The sequence below is a fragment of the Peromyscus maniculatus genome, chromosome 3 (genome assembly GCF_049852395.1).
Source record: "Peromyscus maniculatus bairdii isolate BWxNUB_F1_BW_parent chromosome 3, HU_Pman_BW_mat_3.1, whole genome shotgun sequence".
NCBI classification, from domain to species: domain Eukaryota; kingdom Metazoa; phylum Chordata; class Mammalia; order Rodentia; family Cricetidae; genus Peromyscus; species Peromyscus maniculatus.
In genome coordinates this window covers 164163206-164178642 of record NC_134854.1, presented here as the reverse complement: position 1 = coordinate 164178642, position 15437 = coordinate 164163206, and the positions used below count along the sequence as shown (strand labels likewise).

General features: G+C 43.4%; 1 protein-coding gene across 12 annotated transcripts in view; it reads left to right on the top strand.

The window, feature by feature from the left end:
- The window catches only part of Sox5 (SRY-box transcription factor 5), a 1002153-nt gene that overhangs the window by 956227 nt on the left and 30489 nt on the right, over positions 1–15437 (top strand). For all 12 annotated transcript variants that reach the window (XM_076568276.1, XM_076568278.1, XM_016008328.3 and 9 more), the window contains one exon: positions 11449–11594. In XM_076568276.1, coding sequence (XP_076424391.1) covers positions 11449–11594 — 146 coding nt within the window. The remainder of the gene's footprint in view (positions 1–11448; positions 11595–15437) is intronic.

The window sequence follows — 15437 nt, the reverse complement described above, 5'->3', positions numbered from 1 at the left end:
CAGGCACCTCCCTTGGCCCCGCCTTGTAGGCGTGACAGTTGCTGAAGCCTCAGTGGGGTTGGAACTTCCAAATCAAAGCTGGAATGGCTACCCATTACATATACTTCCTCAGTTTATAAGGGGGAAACTCAGTTAATTATTGCTGCCTTAGGATATTTCAAAAACTCAGAGCAAAGATGCTGCTCGGAACATCATTTTGGCTCTCACTGGAGGCAGACAGCCCACTTGCCTAGCTGGTAGCTAGAAACCTCAGTTCTTAATCACAGAAACCTTCCCTGTAGCTGCTTATCACATGGCGGGAAAAGTCACCAATGAGTGAACCCCAAAAGAGAGCAGAGAGAGCCATGATGTTTGTGGCCTGCTCACGGGATTCCTGTCAAGTCTGTTCTATTCTGAAACCTTACTCCACATAAAGGTAATTAGCTCCCAACTTCTGAAGGGAAAAATTTCAGAGATTATTTTAACATATTTTAAATATACCACACATTCTTCTAGGTAGAAAACTGCTGAAAAAGACTGTCAAAAACTAATGAAGAATAAAATCCACATATATAAGTAGTGTGGGAAAGTCTTCAGTTGGTGCAATAACAATGAGAAGCACAAGGTAGTCACACCTAAAAGAAAGCCTATCTATGTAAGCACTGTGGGAAAGCCTTCAGACAGTGAATAGAGCTCATGGCAAAACATGAAAAATCTCACACTGAAAAAAAAATCCTATTTATGTAAGCAGTTTGAGATAGGTTTCATTTCTTCCAGTCACCTTTGACCTCATAAAAGAACTCATGTGGCCGAGCAACCCTGTGCATGTAAGTCAACACAGTCCCCTCACAGACAAATGAACAACAGGGCGATAAGGCTGGCTCTAGAAAAAGTTTCACATAGAGGTTATTTGACAGTGGCACTCTAAAGAAGAGCAGAAGAACATAAAGCAGAAAAGCCTTAGGCTTTAGCTGGAGTTTTCAGATAGGTAGACTCTGAAAACCAAGTGGAGTGATTTCATCAGACTCCCAGTTACAGCAGTTTGGAGAATGGGACAGTCCAGTGAATGATACAGTTAAGTCAGCGATGTGGACTTAGCTTGTAAATGTGGCACTGAGAAGTGACTGGGTGAGTTGAGCAGACATAGGTTTTAAAATGGAGATGGGTGGATGGGTAAGTAGATAGATAGATAGATAGATAGATAGATAGATAGATAGATAGATAGATAGATAGATAGATATAGATAGATAGACAGATAGATAGACAGATATGTATTCCTCTCCAAAGAGGAAGAGGAGAAAAGTAGAGAGATGCACAGCCCTCAGAGTGAGGTGATGCTGTTTATAGCAAAGAGAAAGGACTGCTAGAAGGACTTGAATTAGGAACTAGGTCTTTGGTTTGAGACAGAAAGAAATAGAAAATTAGTCCAGAGTCAGAGAAATTGAAATCTATACAGAGAAAAAAGGTATTTCCAGATGCTTTAATTTTACAAAGCATAAGTCAAGATGATTTGTTAGCAGTACTTTAGCAGGGGGCATTCAGATGAGAGCCAGTGAAAAGTGAAGTTTGGAATCTGCATGTACATCGCACCATTGTGGTCTAATACTGACTTACTCTACAGTGTCCTAAAGGACATATATAGATTTGTTTCTGTGTACTGAGTGTGTGAGAGAATATTTGATTTGGCAAAAAGGATTCGCTTCCTTTGAAAAATGGAGTTCATAAATATCACAGTGTTGACATATGACCTACCTTTAAAATATTACTCAAATTCTGCTATATATATATAAACATATATAATCAGATATGTATGTATGTAGATACTTTTACTTCAGCATCCCCAAAGATTAACTATAGCCAAGTATTTTATAAAGGCAAGAATGTATTTAATGATACTTATCATATGGCTTTCTCTACTACTGTAATAAAACATCTCCTTCCCCCACCCTGTAAAGTCCCTTTCACCATATCTACAGCCCTCATATTTTCCAAGGGTTTGAGGCCACTACAATTTACTTTTCTCTTTTCAACAAATGTAGATGTTGAAAGCTGAAACTATAATGAGAAATAATGTAGTTGGATAAAAGCCGGGAGGATTAATGGTGTTGTAAAGGTCACCCTGAAAGAAAAATTAATGTGTTAGGCCATTAATAAACCATGGAAAACTGTGGACCAAAAGATAACTTTGAGTTATCATTAATGACACTCAGCTCTTTGCTATATATCTATTAGCTACACATACGGAAAGTGACTTTTTGAGGTTGGTGGCCAACATACTCTAATGAGTATGTTCTACAAGAATACTTTGGATTGGTAGACACATGATAGGCATCTGCAAAGAAAACAGAGCTTTAGCACAAATAGTTCAAAAGAAGAGTGGATAATTTGAGACTCTGTGGGCAGGTGTCACTGTCCCTGCCTAGGCCCTTTCTATCTGTATCACATATGTTTATCTATGTAAACATTCTTCAAAGTATTTTTTATCCATTTCCTCCCTGTGTCTATTCTAAGACTATAGGCCCCCAGATAGAGCAGACACTCATACTATCTAGTCCAGCAGCCCCAATTTGTAGGGAACTGAAGCAGACAGTTGCCTCTGCAAGCATCTGGAGTAAGTTCCTTGGGAGCATAAACAGCAGTATGGCTCTGATTTTATTTGTGTGTTTCAGTGATAAGAAGCCAGCCCAGGGCTTTCCATATGCCAAGCATGTGCTTCATAACTAAGGTTCACTCCTAGACCCTCTTTTTCTTTTAAGGAAATATATATGTGGTAACTGTCTTAGTTAGTGTTTCTATTGCTGTAAAGAGATGCCATGACTATAACACCTTTTATAAAGAAAACATTTAATTGGGATGGCTTACTTGCTTACTGTTCAGAGGTTTGGTCCATTATTGTCATGGAGGGAATCATGGCAGCATGCAGGCCGACATGGTGCCAGAGGAGCTGAGAGTCTTATCTTGACTCACAGGCAACAGGAAGTGGTATGTCTCACTGGGTGTAGTTTGAGAATATATGAGACCTCAAAGCCCACCTTCCTCCAACAAGACCACAACTCCTAATAGTGCCACTCCCTTTGGGGGCCATTTTCTTTCAAACCACACAGTAACCTAGTAATTAATTTGTCTGTCCTCACCTCCATAGGTAGCCCAGCCATTTATTTATCTGCCCTCACCTCCTTAGGGCAGCAGCTAAGGTCCCTGAGTGAGCATTCTCTCTGGCTAGATAACTTATCTTACTGATTTATCTTTTCTCTCACCCATGTGAGAGCTAAACACCTTCTGTGTGGGCCAATGCAATGGCTGAGCACATAAGGGTGCTTGCTGCTAAGCCTGATAACCTGAGTTTGAATCCTAGGATATACATGGTGGAATGAGAGACCTGACTCATACAAATTGTCTTCTGACCTCTACGCCCACACCCTGAGACTCACACATATATTCACACACAGACACAGACACACATGAAAGAAAGAAAGGAAGAGAAAGAAAGAAAGAAAGAAAGAAAGAAAGAAAGAAAGAAAGAAAGAAAGAAAGAAAGAAAGAAAGAAAGAAAGAAAAAGAAAGAAAGAAAGAAAGAAGGAGGAAGGGAGGGAGGGGGGGGGGGAGGGAGGGAGGGAGGGAGGAGGGAAGGAAGGAAGAGAAAGAAAGAAAGGAAGGAAGGAAGGAAGGAAGGAAGGAAGGAAGGAAGGAAGGAAGGAAAGGAAGAAAGAAAAAGGTAAAACATTTACAAAACACTTTCTAAGGCATACATTTTCAAACCATGAGAAACAAATGGAAGCAACATGTACTGAGGCTTCTGACCTAGTATAACTTGGTTTCATTTTAGAACATGTTATTTTTTACCTTAGGTTCCTCAGAGGCCCATGAAAACTACAGCCGTACTTATGTTCTTTTGATAGGCACAAGCTGACATAAACAAAGAAGAAGGAATTATGTTCAAGTGCATTAATTGCATTAGCAACATCGCCCAGGCTGGCCTCAAACCCCAGATCATCACCTTCTGCCTCCCTTCTGAGTGCTGGGATTATGGCCATGAATCACTGTGCCTGGATATTACTTTACTTTTTTAATGGGAAAAACCTACACAGAGGATATGACGAGACAAAGTGCATGTTGGGATCAGTGACTAAGTGAGAATATTACAATCCATGGAAAGCCACTGCTTCATCAGGAATTGAACTGTGTCGTCCTACCACATCTTAAAATAGTTTACATTTACATGGCACTTCATAGTTTACAAATTGTTGTCATGTCTATGATTTCATTCTGACTTTCTCAGATGAAGAAATGAATATTGTGTATTTGGGTGCTGATATTTAATAACTGAAAGTCCAACTTTTATTTCTAACTAGAATGTTTTATGGAATCAGTGAGATGGCTCAGAGGGTAAAAAGGAATTCCCCATAAGCCTGAAGATGTGAGTTCAATTCCTGGGACCCATATGACCCATATAGTGAAAGGAGAGAACTGTCTGCATGGGTTATCTTCAAACCCTACCTATGTGCTGTGATACTCAAATGTGTATGTACACACACACACACACACACACACACACACACACGCTAAACAAATGTAATTTTAATAAATCAAAATGTTTTACACAAAATGTATATATAATAAGTAGGAATTTGTCTTGTCTTGGTGTCATCTGCTCAGTTCTGTGCCATTCAGTGAAGCCTTCCATTGACATGAACTTGGAATTATAGACAGGCAGGTGTCACAGGAATATGTACATATTCCTTCACAATACTCTTGTGATGAGACAAGGGGATGAAAAGTAACACTGAAAACACATACCTATGGGGCTGGAGAGGTGGCCCAGTGGTTAGGAACATTTGCTGCTCCTGCAGAGGACCTGATTTCCATTCCCAGCACCCACATCAGAAGACTCACACAAGCGTGTAACTGCAGCTCCAGGATATCCAATGCCCTCTTCTGTCTTCTGAGGACACCTGCACTCACATATAAGCACACACACACACACACACACACACACACACAGAGAGAGAGAGAGAGAGAGAGAGAGAGAGAAGAGAGAATTAGAATAAAATATTTTTAAATGCCCTCAAGTAGTTCATGAACCGACAAGCCGAAACAACATGCTTAGGAAACGCAGACCTGTGTGATAAAGCCTTTACAAGACTTCAAAGCAGCAGATAAGCAGGCTGCACAGAACTGGCCTGGAGCATGTCTGGTCTATGTCAGAGAGGTCCTCACAGACTGACTAATGCCTGAATAAATTCCCAAACACGGCAGAAAGAGAGGATACTTCAGCAAATGAGGAACTTGTGGAGACAGGAAGCAGGAAAGTCTTGGGACTGGGATGACCTCCCTTTGAAACTCCTACAGAAATGGTAAGAGATAGACACAAGGGCACGGGAGGACCACATGTTTGACAACACGGAGAGGCTTTAGACCCTGTTAGAGCTCTTGGGCTTGTCCCAGAACCATGCTTGGGAGAAATATTAAAGACTTTTGAGAGTTATAATGTGTACAGGCGAGGCTGGAGGTTGGCATTATCTCTTGAAGAGTCTCAAGGCACATAACCATAGCCAATGCTTTGAAGACAGTTAGCTTTACTTCAGTACTTTTACAGTTACAAACCATGACAGATGGTCATTTCATGACATGCTACTTTAAGCACGAGGGTACCAAGAGATGAGTTTTTAGACAGAGGTTTCCACATCCAAATACTTTGTCTGGAAGCAGAGGAAAGACAGACTGAGGACGTAACTATGAAGATAATGAAACAGTAAGGACAGGAGCAGCCTAAGTGACAGATGGGGTAACTTCAGTCAAAACAGGGACCATGGGGGTTGGGGAGGTAAATTTAAGAGCTGAGGAATGAACGCACAACAATGAGACTTGACTGTCTGTTATCCAGGGAAGGTAAAGAATCTAATCGTAGATGACATCCACGTGATGGGGTATGCAACTGGGAAGTTTGTGGGATGCAGAAGGACAGCCTGAGGCAGGAGACGAATAATGAGTTCTGAGATACACAGGCTGCCTTTCAGCCCTCATGGGGTATGCAGGTAGAGGGGCCCGGTGGGAAAATATCTGAATACTAGGGTCTGAAGCTGGCAACAGTTGTTGTTTCTTTTGTTTTTGTGTATATAGTATATGGGATAATCTCTCAATTCTTAGAGAAACAATTAAGAATATAGGTGGTGGGCTAGGGAAATAGTTCAGCCAGTAAAGTGTCTAACTTGTAAGCATGAAGACCCATGTCCCTGGAACACGCTTAACCAGCTTAGCCTTCTAACGTGCTCCAGGCCTATGGCAGACCGTGTCTTAAAATCTAAGGTAGATGGCACCTAAAATGACCCTGAAGTTGATCACTGGCTTTCATACACATGGTCATCCAGAAGTTCACATGCATACACACACACACACACACACACACACACACACACACACACACACACGAACACACGCACACACGCACACACGCACATGCACACATGCATACACATGCACAGTTACAGTTAAAAAAAAAGACAGAGGTAATATATTGGTGTGCCACACTACCAAAAGGCATAGCCATAAATGCTGTGACTTAAAATCAGTTCACCTTCTTCCTGTTTTGCAGGCTGGGTCCAAAGTCAGTGAGTCTTCATGGTGTCTTGGCACACCTCACTTTCCACACAGAGAACTTGGTCTTTGCCTTCATCTATACATATATATGTGGTCTGATCCTTTTTCTCTCCCTGTGTTAGAACACTAGTCACTAGATTTTGAACTTAACAAAAACTCACAGTGATTTCACCTCCAGATCCTTAAAACTGTCCACAAAAGACCTGCTTGTCACTGAGATAAGGATGCTCCTTTCTTTCCTGTATGGTAGCCCTGACTGATTCCTTCCCTTCAGAACCCTCCCTTTTCTACAGTTAGCCTTTCCAATTTGTTGCTTGGAAACACACACACACACACACACACACACACACACACACACACACAAAAGACAAAGAGACAGAGAAACAGACAGAGAAGGAGAGACAGAGAGTGACAGAGACAGAGAGAAGAAGATGCAGAGAGGGAGGGAGGAAATTTTCAGAATGTTTTGTAGCAGTGCAGGTGAAACACCAAGGCATGTGAAAAAAATCAAACTGAGGTGAATGTAACAAAGTCTTAGGCACAGCTCTTTTGCATTAGTTATGTCCTTTGAAAGATTAACTAGAAGTCATACTGTCTTTAGCCCTCAAATTTTCACAAACTATGAGTTTGTTAAACATCTATACATGTGTAGATCCTAGCTATAGATGTAATGGCTGCCTAAATTTGTAGACAACAAACAAACAAGCAAACAAACAAACAAATAATAACCAAAAAAAGCAGAATATCACTAATCAAATGGCCATTTTGGTCTGTCATTTTGAACTCTAACAGACAGGCTTGCATTTAATTGAAGTTCTGTTTATTTATTTGTTTCATGCTGGGGATCAAATCCAGGGCCCTGTGTGTGCCAGCCAAGCCCTCTTCTTCTGAATAACAACCCATGCCCACACATGAATGTCCGTGCCAACCATAAAATGCCACTCCTTCACAGTTTTCCCTGTCATGACCAGTCCTCCCACAGGAGTGCCCGGAGGGATCAGAGAGGGCAAATATAAAGGCCGTTGTCATCGGGATGACGTACCTCCCCACGTGCCAAGGGCTTCTCCCTCACACGTGTCTTCGTTGACTCATCATCATCGTTGCATTCCTTGTACAGCTGAGAAAAATGGAAGCCAGAGAGATTGTTACAATTTGTCAACTATCACACTTCCCATAAATAGAAACCTAGATCCAACAGAATCCAGTCTGACGATTCCACTCACTTCCCTGGGCCATTTTGCAAACAGTGACAGTGACTGCTGTCATGGGGCATTCACTATGTCTGCAGACTGGATTAACTCAGTGGATCTCCACACTGTTTGCTAATGTTGTGTCATCCACATTTAAGCGATGAAGCAGTTGAGAGAAAAGTAAGACAACTTGAGGGGCTGGTGTGTGACCAAGCTAAGGTTTTGTGGCTTGTCTAATATAGGTCATATTTTTTTCCCTTATTGATTGGGAAGTTGAACCAAAATTTAAGGATGGGTGAAGAAACATTGAGGCAAAAATATGAAGGGAAGAGGTCATGATGGTGGGGCAGGGAACTTACATCTGAGTGTGGAGGGAGGGGGCGGCCACACTGCCAGGGTGTCCAGGGGCGGCCACACTGCCAGGGTGTCGGGGGGACACACGTCCTGACAGTGTGGAGGGAGGGGGCGGCCACACTGCCAGGGTGTCCAGGGGGACACACGTCCTGACAGTGTGGAGCGGGGGGGGGGGGGGGTGGCCACACTGCCAGGGTGTCGGGGGTCATTCTGCAGGGAAGGGAAGATGCTTTGAAATCCAACAACTCAGAGGACAGGGGAAGCAGCAGAAGGAGGGGGGCTCCAGCCAGTGAATGAAGAGAGAACAGGAGAGGATACGTGCGGCGTCTTTGAGAAGCTTGATTTAGAAAGGGAGAGGGAGACATTTAAAAATAAAGTTCGAGAAAAAACTTTATTTGCTTGTTGAAGGAAGGAGATAACCTCACACTAAGAGCTGAGGTTGGAGAGAAATGGTTTAAATCTAAGAAACATAAGTGGGGAGCAAGAGACATCTAGAACTTGAGTCTAGGGCATTTTTGATGACTAGAAAGAAGGCTACCATTTTCAGTGAAACAGGTGATGGAAATGAAGTTTGAACGGTAGGAGATGGGGTGAGGGCAGAAAGGTTGGCATCATACCCAACCATTATTTCTAGAATCCAAGGCAAGGGCATGGGTTGATATGGAGAGTCAGCAGAGGAAGAAAGACGTTAGCTGAGTGTGATAACACCATATAGACACAGTGGACGAAGCCATGCTGTGGTTGAACTCTGTAACATAGAAATGGCTTTAAGATTTAGCAGAGCAGATATCAATGTTAGAATCTAACACAGCATTGCTGCTGAAACACAGGGGTCTCTAAAAGCAATGTTTATTTTAGAACCAGTGCCTGTTTGAGCCCACACTCCCCAGCACTGAAGTGGCCTTTGTTGCTCACAGGTTTCAGTTAATCACCTTCACCATCGTTTGCATTCCTCCCGTATCCATATTAACTGTTTTCCTACACAGTGCTATCTTGGCAGTCTGTAAAAAGCTTAAAGAATTCATGCTTTTATTCAACACCATGTGCTAAACCGTTTCAAATATATTTGTGTTCTGGAGAAGCTAAACAGACCATAGAGAGACTAAATAGAGTATAAAAAACACACATTGCCAGGTTGAGGAGAGACAGGGGTCAGGGGCCAGGACAAGCAGGCTGGTCCTCTCAGGATCTGCTTAAACAAACACACCCAAGCTTATCACAGAAGGGCTGGATTCCCACACAGAGTTTCCGAATGCACTGGGGAATAATACAGTGAGAAGACTGTTCCGGATGCTGAGGATAGTGGCATGGTAAGCAGGTCCATCTTTGGCAAACAGATAATCACTCTAAATAGTCCTTGGTCTAAACAGTTGTTTCCAGTTCAGATTGTGTGTATTTGAAGCAGCATTTTGTTGTTTGGATCAATTCCAGTGATTACTTCTGAAAAGCAAAGTTATCACTCTCAAGATCCCTCCTTTGCAGGACCTCATCTTAAACATACTCAGGGACCTGAGAAGATGCCCAGACCAGGACTTGTCTGTGATGAGGAAAGCCAGGGACCACTGAGGAGCCATCGCCACACTCTCAAACTCACATCCTTCTCTTGGTAGAATTTTTAAGCAGCAAGAAAATATTTGATGTGTTTTGGCAATCAGCGGGTCAGACAGAAGAGCTATGCAATGAGGGTGTGTAATCTGACATGATTAGACAAGGCTCTTTAGTACCAGAACATTCATAATGACACAAAGAAAGAGTATTAATAACACTTTCGTAGCACGGCAGCTAGCCATTTTATATTTCCTTTCTTTAATCTTAGTGTTTTTCAACAAATCGTGGGATTTAATAGCGTGTTTTGGCAGATTAGAGGATTTATGGCCCAGATGTTTTTTGTTCTAAAAATGGATTAGGGTGTAAAGTTTGCTGGAATTCGTGGAACATGTTGAGGCAAGCCGGTCATTTTATGTGTGATTAGTGCCTGCCTTCTGTCTCACAGTCCCTCCATCTGTCACAGCTCACCAATGGATCTGGTTAGATTTAGCCTCATGTCACAAACAAGTCCCTTTTCTGGGCAATTTCATATTACAGATCCATCTTATGCCATTTTATGCCCCAGTTAAAAGATAGAGAAACAAAATATTAGCCATCCTTTAAATATTTGCAAATGCACTGGCTGTTTTTCTCTCTCATTTCTCTTCTACCCTAAAATGATGCAACTCTGCACAAGAATGCACAACAAATAAATAAATGGGAACAGTTCAGTTGAGATCAAAAATCCCCTTAGCTCCCTCCCTCACCACCCTTTAAAGCTCTGTCAGCAGCCACTTTACCAAGCCTGAGTTGGGGAGTTTCAGATCTGAGCTGGCCACTTGATTGTGTTATTAAGAGTGAGTTGAGACTAGAGCTAACAGTACCCCCGATATCTTACCAGTTGCAGGTTCCTGGTGACATTCTGTGCTTGAAGTCTAGTCTCATGGCTCTTCGGAGTTTAGATGCTCAGCAAACCACTGCCACCTGTAGTTCATTTCCACAGCAAGTGGATTTAGAGGAGGGGAACATGCTTCCTCCAGTCAGCTAATAATAATTTATTCCATCTGTCTGGGACAGGCCTGATTGTCCTAGCCACGAACTCTGACCCGACTGTTCTGGTATTCTGAGACCCTTGGTAATCATAGTGGTGATTACCAATGCACAAATCTTTCCATAGAATGCACATGACCTCTGCGTGGGAGTAAAATAAAGTTGTATTTTTAAGCTTTGGAACACTCAGTGTTCAATGGTGAAGAGCATGTACTACTTTCTAAGAGGACCCAAGTTTGGTTCCCAGCAGCCACATTGCATAGATCACAGACATGTGTGACTCCAGTTCCAGGGAATCAGAGGACCTCTTCTGGCCTCTGTGGGCATTGCACTCATATACATATACACATACACAGACATACACACACAAGTGCACACATGCACAGTTCAAAATAAATTCAATCTTTAAGACACTTAGGTCTTAAAGACACTCAAGTGTTGACTTAAAACTTTAGATAAAATTTTGCTTTAAATTTGTTTTTAGAAGTAACTAGACATGGTGTAAGCCTTTTTTTGTTTTGTTTTGTTTTTTGTTTTATACTATGGGTATTTGGCAGTGTTTTCATATATGGCTGTGTGAATCAGTCATCCCCAATTGTGCTCTCATTCATTTATTGCAGATGAATTTCGTGAAGACACAAGGTTCTGCCAGATCCTAGCCATCACTACCCCCCAAGAAGTAATGGCCATGGCCAAAGTCCACCTGTCCCTCTCCCATGCATTTTGTACATCTGTTGTGTCTCATCCCTAGGTTATTTAAATGACCATGATGCTGTCACCAAGGCAATCCAAGAAGCTCGCCAGATGAAGGAGCAGCTCAGGCGGGAGCAGCAGGCGCTGGACGGGAAGGTGGCTGTGGTGAACAGCATAGGTCTCAACAACTGCCGGACAGACAAGGTCAGTGCCGGCAGCACCTTCCTCTCGGAGTCAGTGCTGTAAGCACCCGGATGCTCTCCTTCTCCTGTCCTTTCTCCTCACTGTCTTCAGAACGACAGCCCCTCCTGGCCCTCCCCTGTCAACAAGCAGTTCCAGAGGCCCATCCAGATCAAAGCAGTCTAGCAGTGGGAAGTGTTAGAACACTATTATATCCCCAGACCTTACTGGGGAGGAACATCACCCTGTTTGCTGCCAGTGTGTATTAAAACAAAGTGGCATTTGAAATGCTGTGTCTGAGGGCAAGTTTTGCCTTCCAGAGATACTTAGCTTGTATTTGGGGATCAGCTGGATTTGAAAACAGGGAATCTTCTTTAGTCAGCCTAAGCTTGGATGATACCCTGGCTCCTGAGCCTGTCATAATGTTACCACTGTCAAGTGCTAGGGACTGCAGAATTGGAAAGTCTGACTTTATCATTGACACAAAATGTGCTTTGACCTTCTGCATTCTACCCAAAGCCAGCAGAGCTAAACTAGCCAGAGGCACGATCGGCTTCAGGCCTTTTGATTTGTGTGTAAGCTTTGTCACTGTAGTGTGTGTGGAGTGGTGGACGTCTTTGGGTAGTACCAGGGTGAAAATGTTGAATGGTAACTGAATTCTCATCATCCTACTGATACTGTAGGTAAGGGGTGTGGGTATGAGCAGCTGCTTGCCAATGGTTTACAAGTTCATCCTCCTGAGGAGCACGTAAGTCCTCCAGAAACTTCTCGGAAGGAGCAGCTTGCTCCAGTGGGTCGCTCTCTCTGGTTTGCCATGTGTCACACAGAAGTAGGTAGGGAAGCACCCAGAGTATAGCACAGGTGGACGTGGGCCATGACCCTTCTAAGCTGCCGCTCTCCTGGGTCCTCACATGAGTAAATATCCAGGATGGAGAAACAAGTCCACTTCTGCTCCCTCTCTGGGGGCGGCCCTGTGTTCAGGATGCCTTCCCACAGGCCTGCAGCTCTCACAGTTCCTGTAGCCCAAGTGAGACTAGAAGGGACAGCAGAAAGAAACACCGTGGCAGCCCTAAGAGGGAATGATAGCAAGCATAAAGGGATTTATGTTCAAATATTTAAACATTCTTGAAAGGACGCTCCAGCAAGAAACCCTTTCCTCTGCTCCCTGCGTCGAAATGAGTTTAACACTTGGCCAGATGCTAACGCAAAGTGACGGGAGCTATTCCTCGCAAGCAGAGCTAAATTGCCGCTATTTGTTAAGCGCTTTGAATTCAGCTGTGGATGCAGCAGTTGGTTGCATTCCGTGAACATCTGTAACCCTCCCCCTTGTTTTTAATCCTCCAACGCAGAGACAACTCTACCTATCTCCCCTCATTCCCCTCCCTTGTGCTGGCTGGGAATTGTCAAGTGACAACCGACCAAATCCTTTTGGACAGGAAGCCTTCATCCCGAATTCTATATACTTGCAAAATAGGTCTTGTGGTTGGATCCGGGAGCCCATTAAAAGCACTTTGATGGTATGGAAATCCATCTTCATGAAGTTCCCGAAGCCCCTGAGCAGCAAGCTGTTTAGCTGTGGTTACAGATCAGTCATTCACATCGGAGGGCAATAATTGTGCTGACGGCCTGTAAGGCAACAGGAGTACATAAAATAATCCTGGCTCTCCACCATGGCTATGGGAGTTAATCTTCTCTAATACAGATCAGCTGTTGCTCTCACGCACGCCTTCAGTGACTCCAGAGCCTTCTGATTAAGCCACAGCAGTGCAGCCGCCTGCACGCACTCTAGTCCAGGCTCACGCATGCCAAGGGGGCCTCGATGCCACTTCTTGTCCCACAGCCACACCCACGCGCGTTTGATTTCACTCTGGTTAGCACCTCCTGTTTGAGCGGCAGCCATTGCCGTTGCCTTTGCAGGGAAGCCCTCCTTCACCTCCCTTCCTCTTTGGAAGAGCTGTACCATCAATTTTTAAATCTATTTTTGAAGTAATAACCTTCTAGTTCCTGCTAATGAGCTGAGTCACTGCCCCCAACCTCAAGGTCCTTACTGATTGGCTTCAAAATATTATTAACATTTTTTTATCTCTTTAGATTTATCTTTTTAACTTTGTAATTAACCAAGTGTGTGTGTGTGTGTGTGTGTGTGTGTGTGTGTGTGTGTGTGTGTGTGTGAACGTGCATGTGAGTACAGGTGCCCACAAACAGAACCCTGGAGCTGGAGTTACAGGGAGCTGTGGACCACCCAACTGGGTGCTGGGAACCAAACTCAGGCCCTCTGCAAGTGTGTGCTCCTAACCACTGAACCTTCTCTCTATATCTGTGGTTCAATCTTAGGCTTGTGTTTTTATCTGTTTTGACGTGGAGATTTTATAAAAATGAAGCCTTTCTATCTAACATAACAGTGTGGCACAGTCTTCCTCTAAAGTCGTGCAGCCAGAGGGTCTGAGTCGGCTTCCCCACAGCACTGTAGTCCTGCAGGAGAGCACTTGAGTGTGCCGCAGTGCTTGGCAGCAGGGACCCTCGTGCTCGCTGGGGCCTTTTTCTGTTGGATAAACCTGGGTATCAGGTCTACCCTGATCAACCTGTGACCTGGGGGAAGGTGATGAGGATAATGTCAAATCTGCATCTTTGGAAAGGTGATTGATTATTCAACATTCACATCTACTGGCTGTCACAGACAGTCCTGAGTTGGGGGGTTGGTTTTGAACAATAAAATATGAAGCTTGCTGGCAATTGAGGTAAAATTATTATTTGCATATTTTTAGGTGTAAGTCCCATCTATCAAGAGCAGGTATAGAACCCGGGTTGCGTACTATGCCCTAGCAATTATTTATCTGTAACGACAAAGGTGAATACTTGTGCTTGAAATATCATCCCATACTTTGACTGCCTTTCCCCAGGTCCTGCCCTTCTCTTAGGTTTTCAGAATTGTGCACCCTTCTTCCGAAGACAGTTCCCATGCAGGTTAGCGATTAGCTTGAAACTTCCCTTTGGAGTTCTCAGAGAAAGTTATCAGTAGAATGAGTGATAAAGTCCTTTCACATTTTTCACTAGCATTTTCTCGTGCCATTTGAAGTCTCCAAAGAATGCTATTTGCTACCTAAAGTAACCTTCCCTGGGCTGGAGAGATTGCGTAGTGGTTACCAGTGCTGTTGGCTCTTAGAGAGGACCAGTGCTGGTTCCCAGCACACATGTCAGGTGCCAACAGGCTGGAACTCAACTCCAGTAGATCTACCCCTCTTCTGGCCTCTGAAAGGCACCTATATACATGTACACACAATCAAACACATGTACACACACACACACACACACACACACACACACACACGATAAATAAAAAGACAGAGGTCAGGCAGAAGGATGGCAGGGCTGGATACAGAGCAGAGGGGACTGAAAAGAGCAAACTCCAGCCTCAAACTCTACACTGTTCTACAGAGATGCATGTAGACAGCCCCAAGATCCAAATAACTAAAGTCCTGTCCTGGGGAAGTGTTCCCTCGGGCATACAAACTTTATGCCTGTTGACGTCTCTTCACATATGAAAAGCACGGCTGTCCAAAGTAGAAGGTCTCAATTCTATGTAGCTGTAATTGGCCAGTGAAAACAATTAGAGGTGTGAAGAGGAGGACAAATGTTTGCCGGGTGACATGAAACACACGATGAAAGTCATTTTTACTGAAACATATTTTAATTGAAGATTTCTAAAAGATTTTTCACTTCTTTACTTTTCTTGGAAGTGTTTCAACAAACCCAAGAACTGTGTGTGTCAGGTTTCTTGGAAACTCTGGGACAGAGTGTATTTATAATTGTCATCTCTGGTTAATTATAGGCTGATTGTATATTCAAATAATGTTATCTTCTGCCACA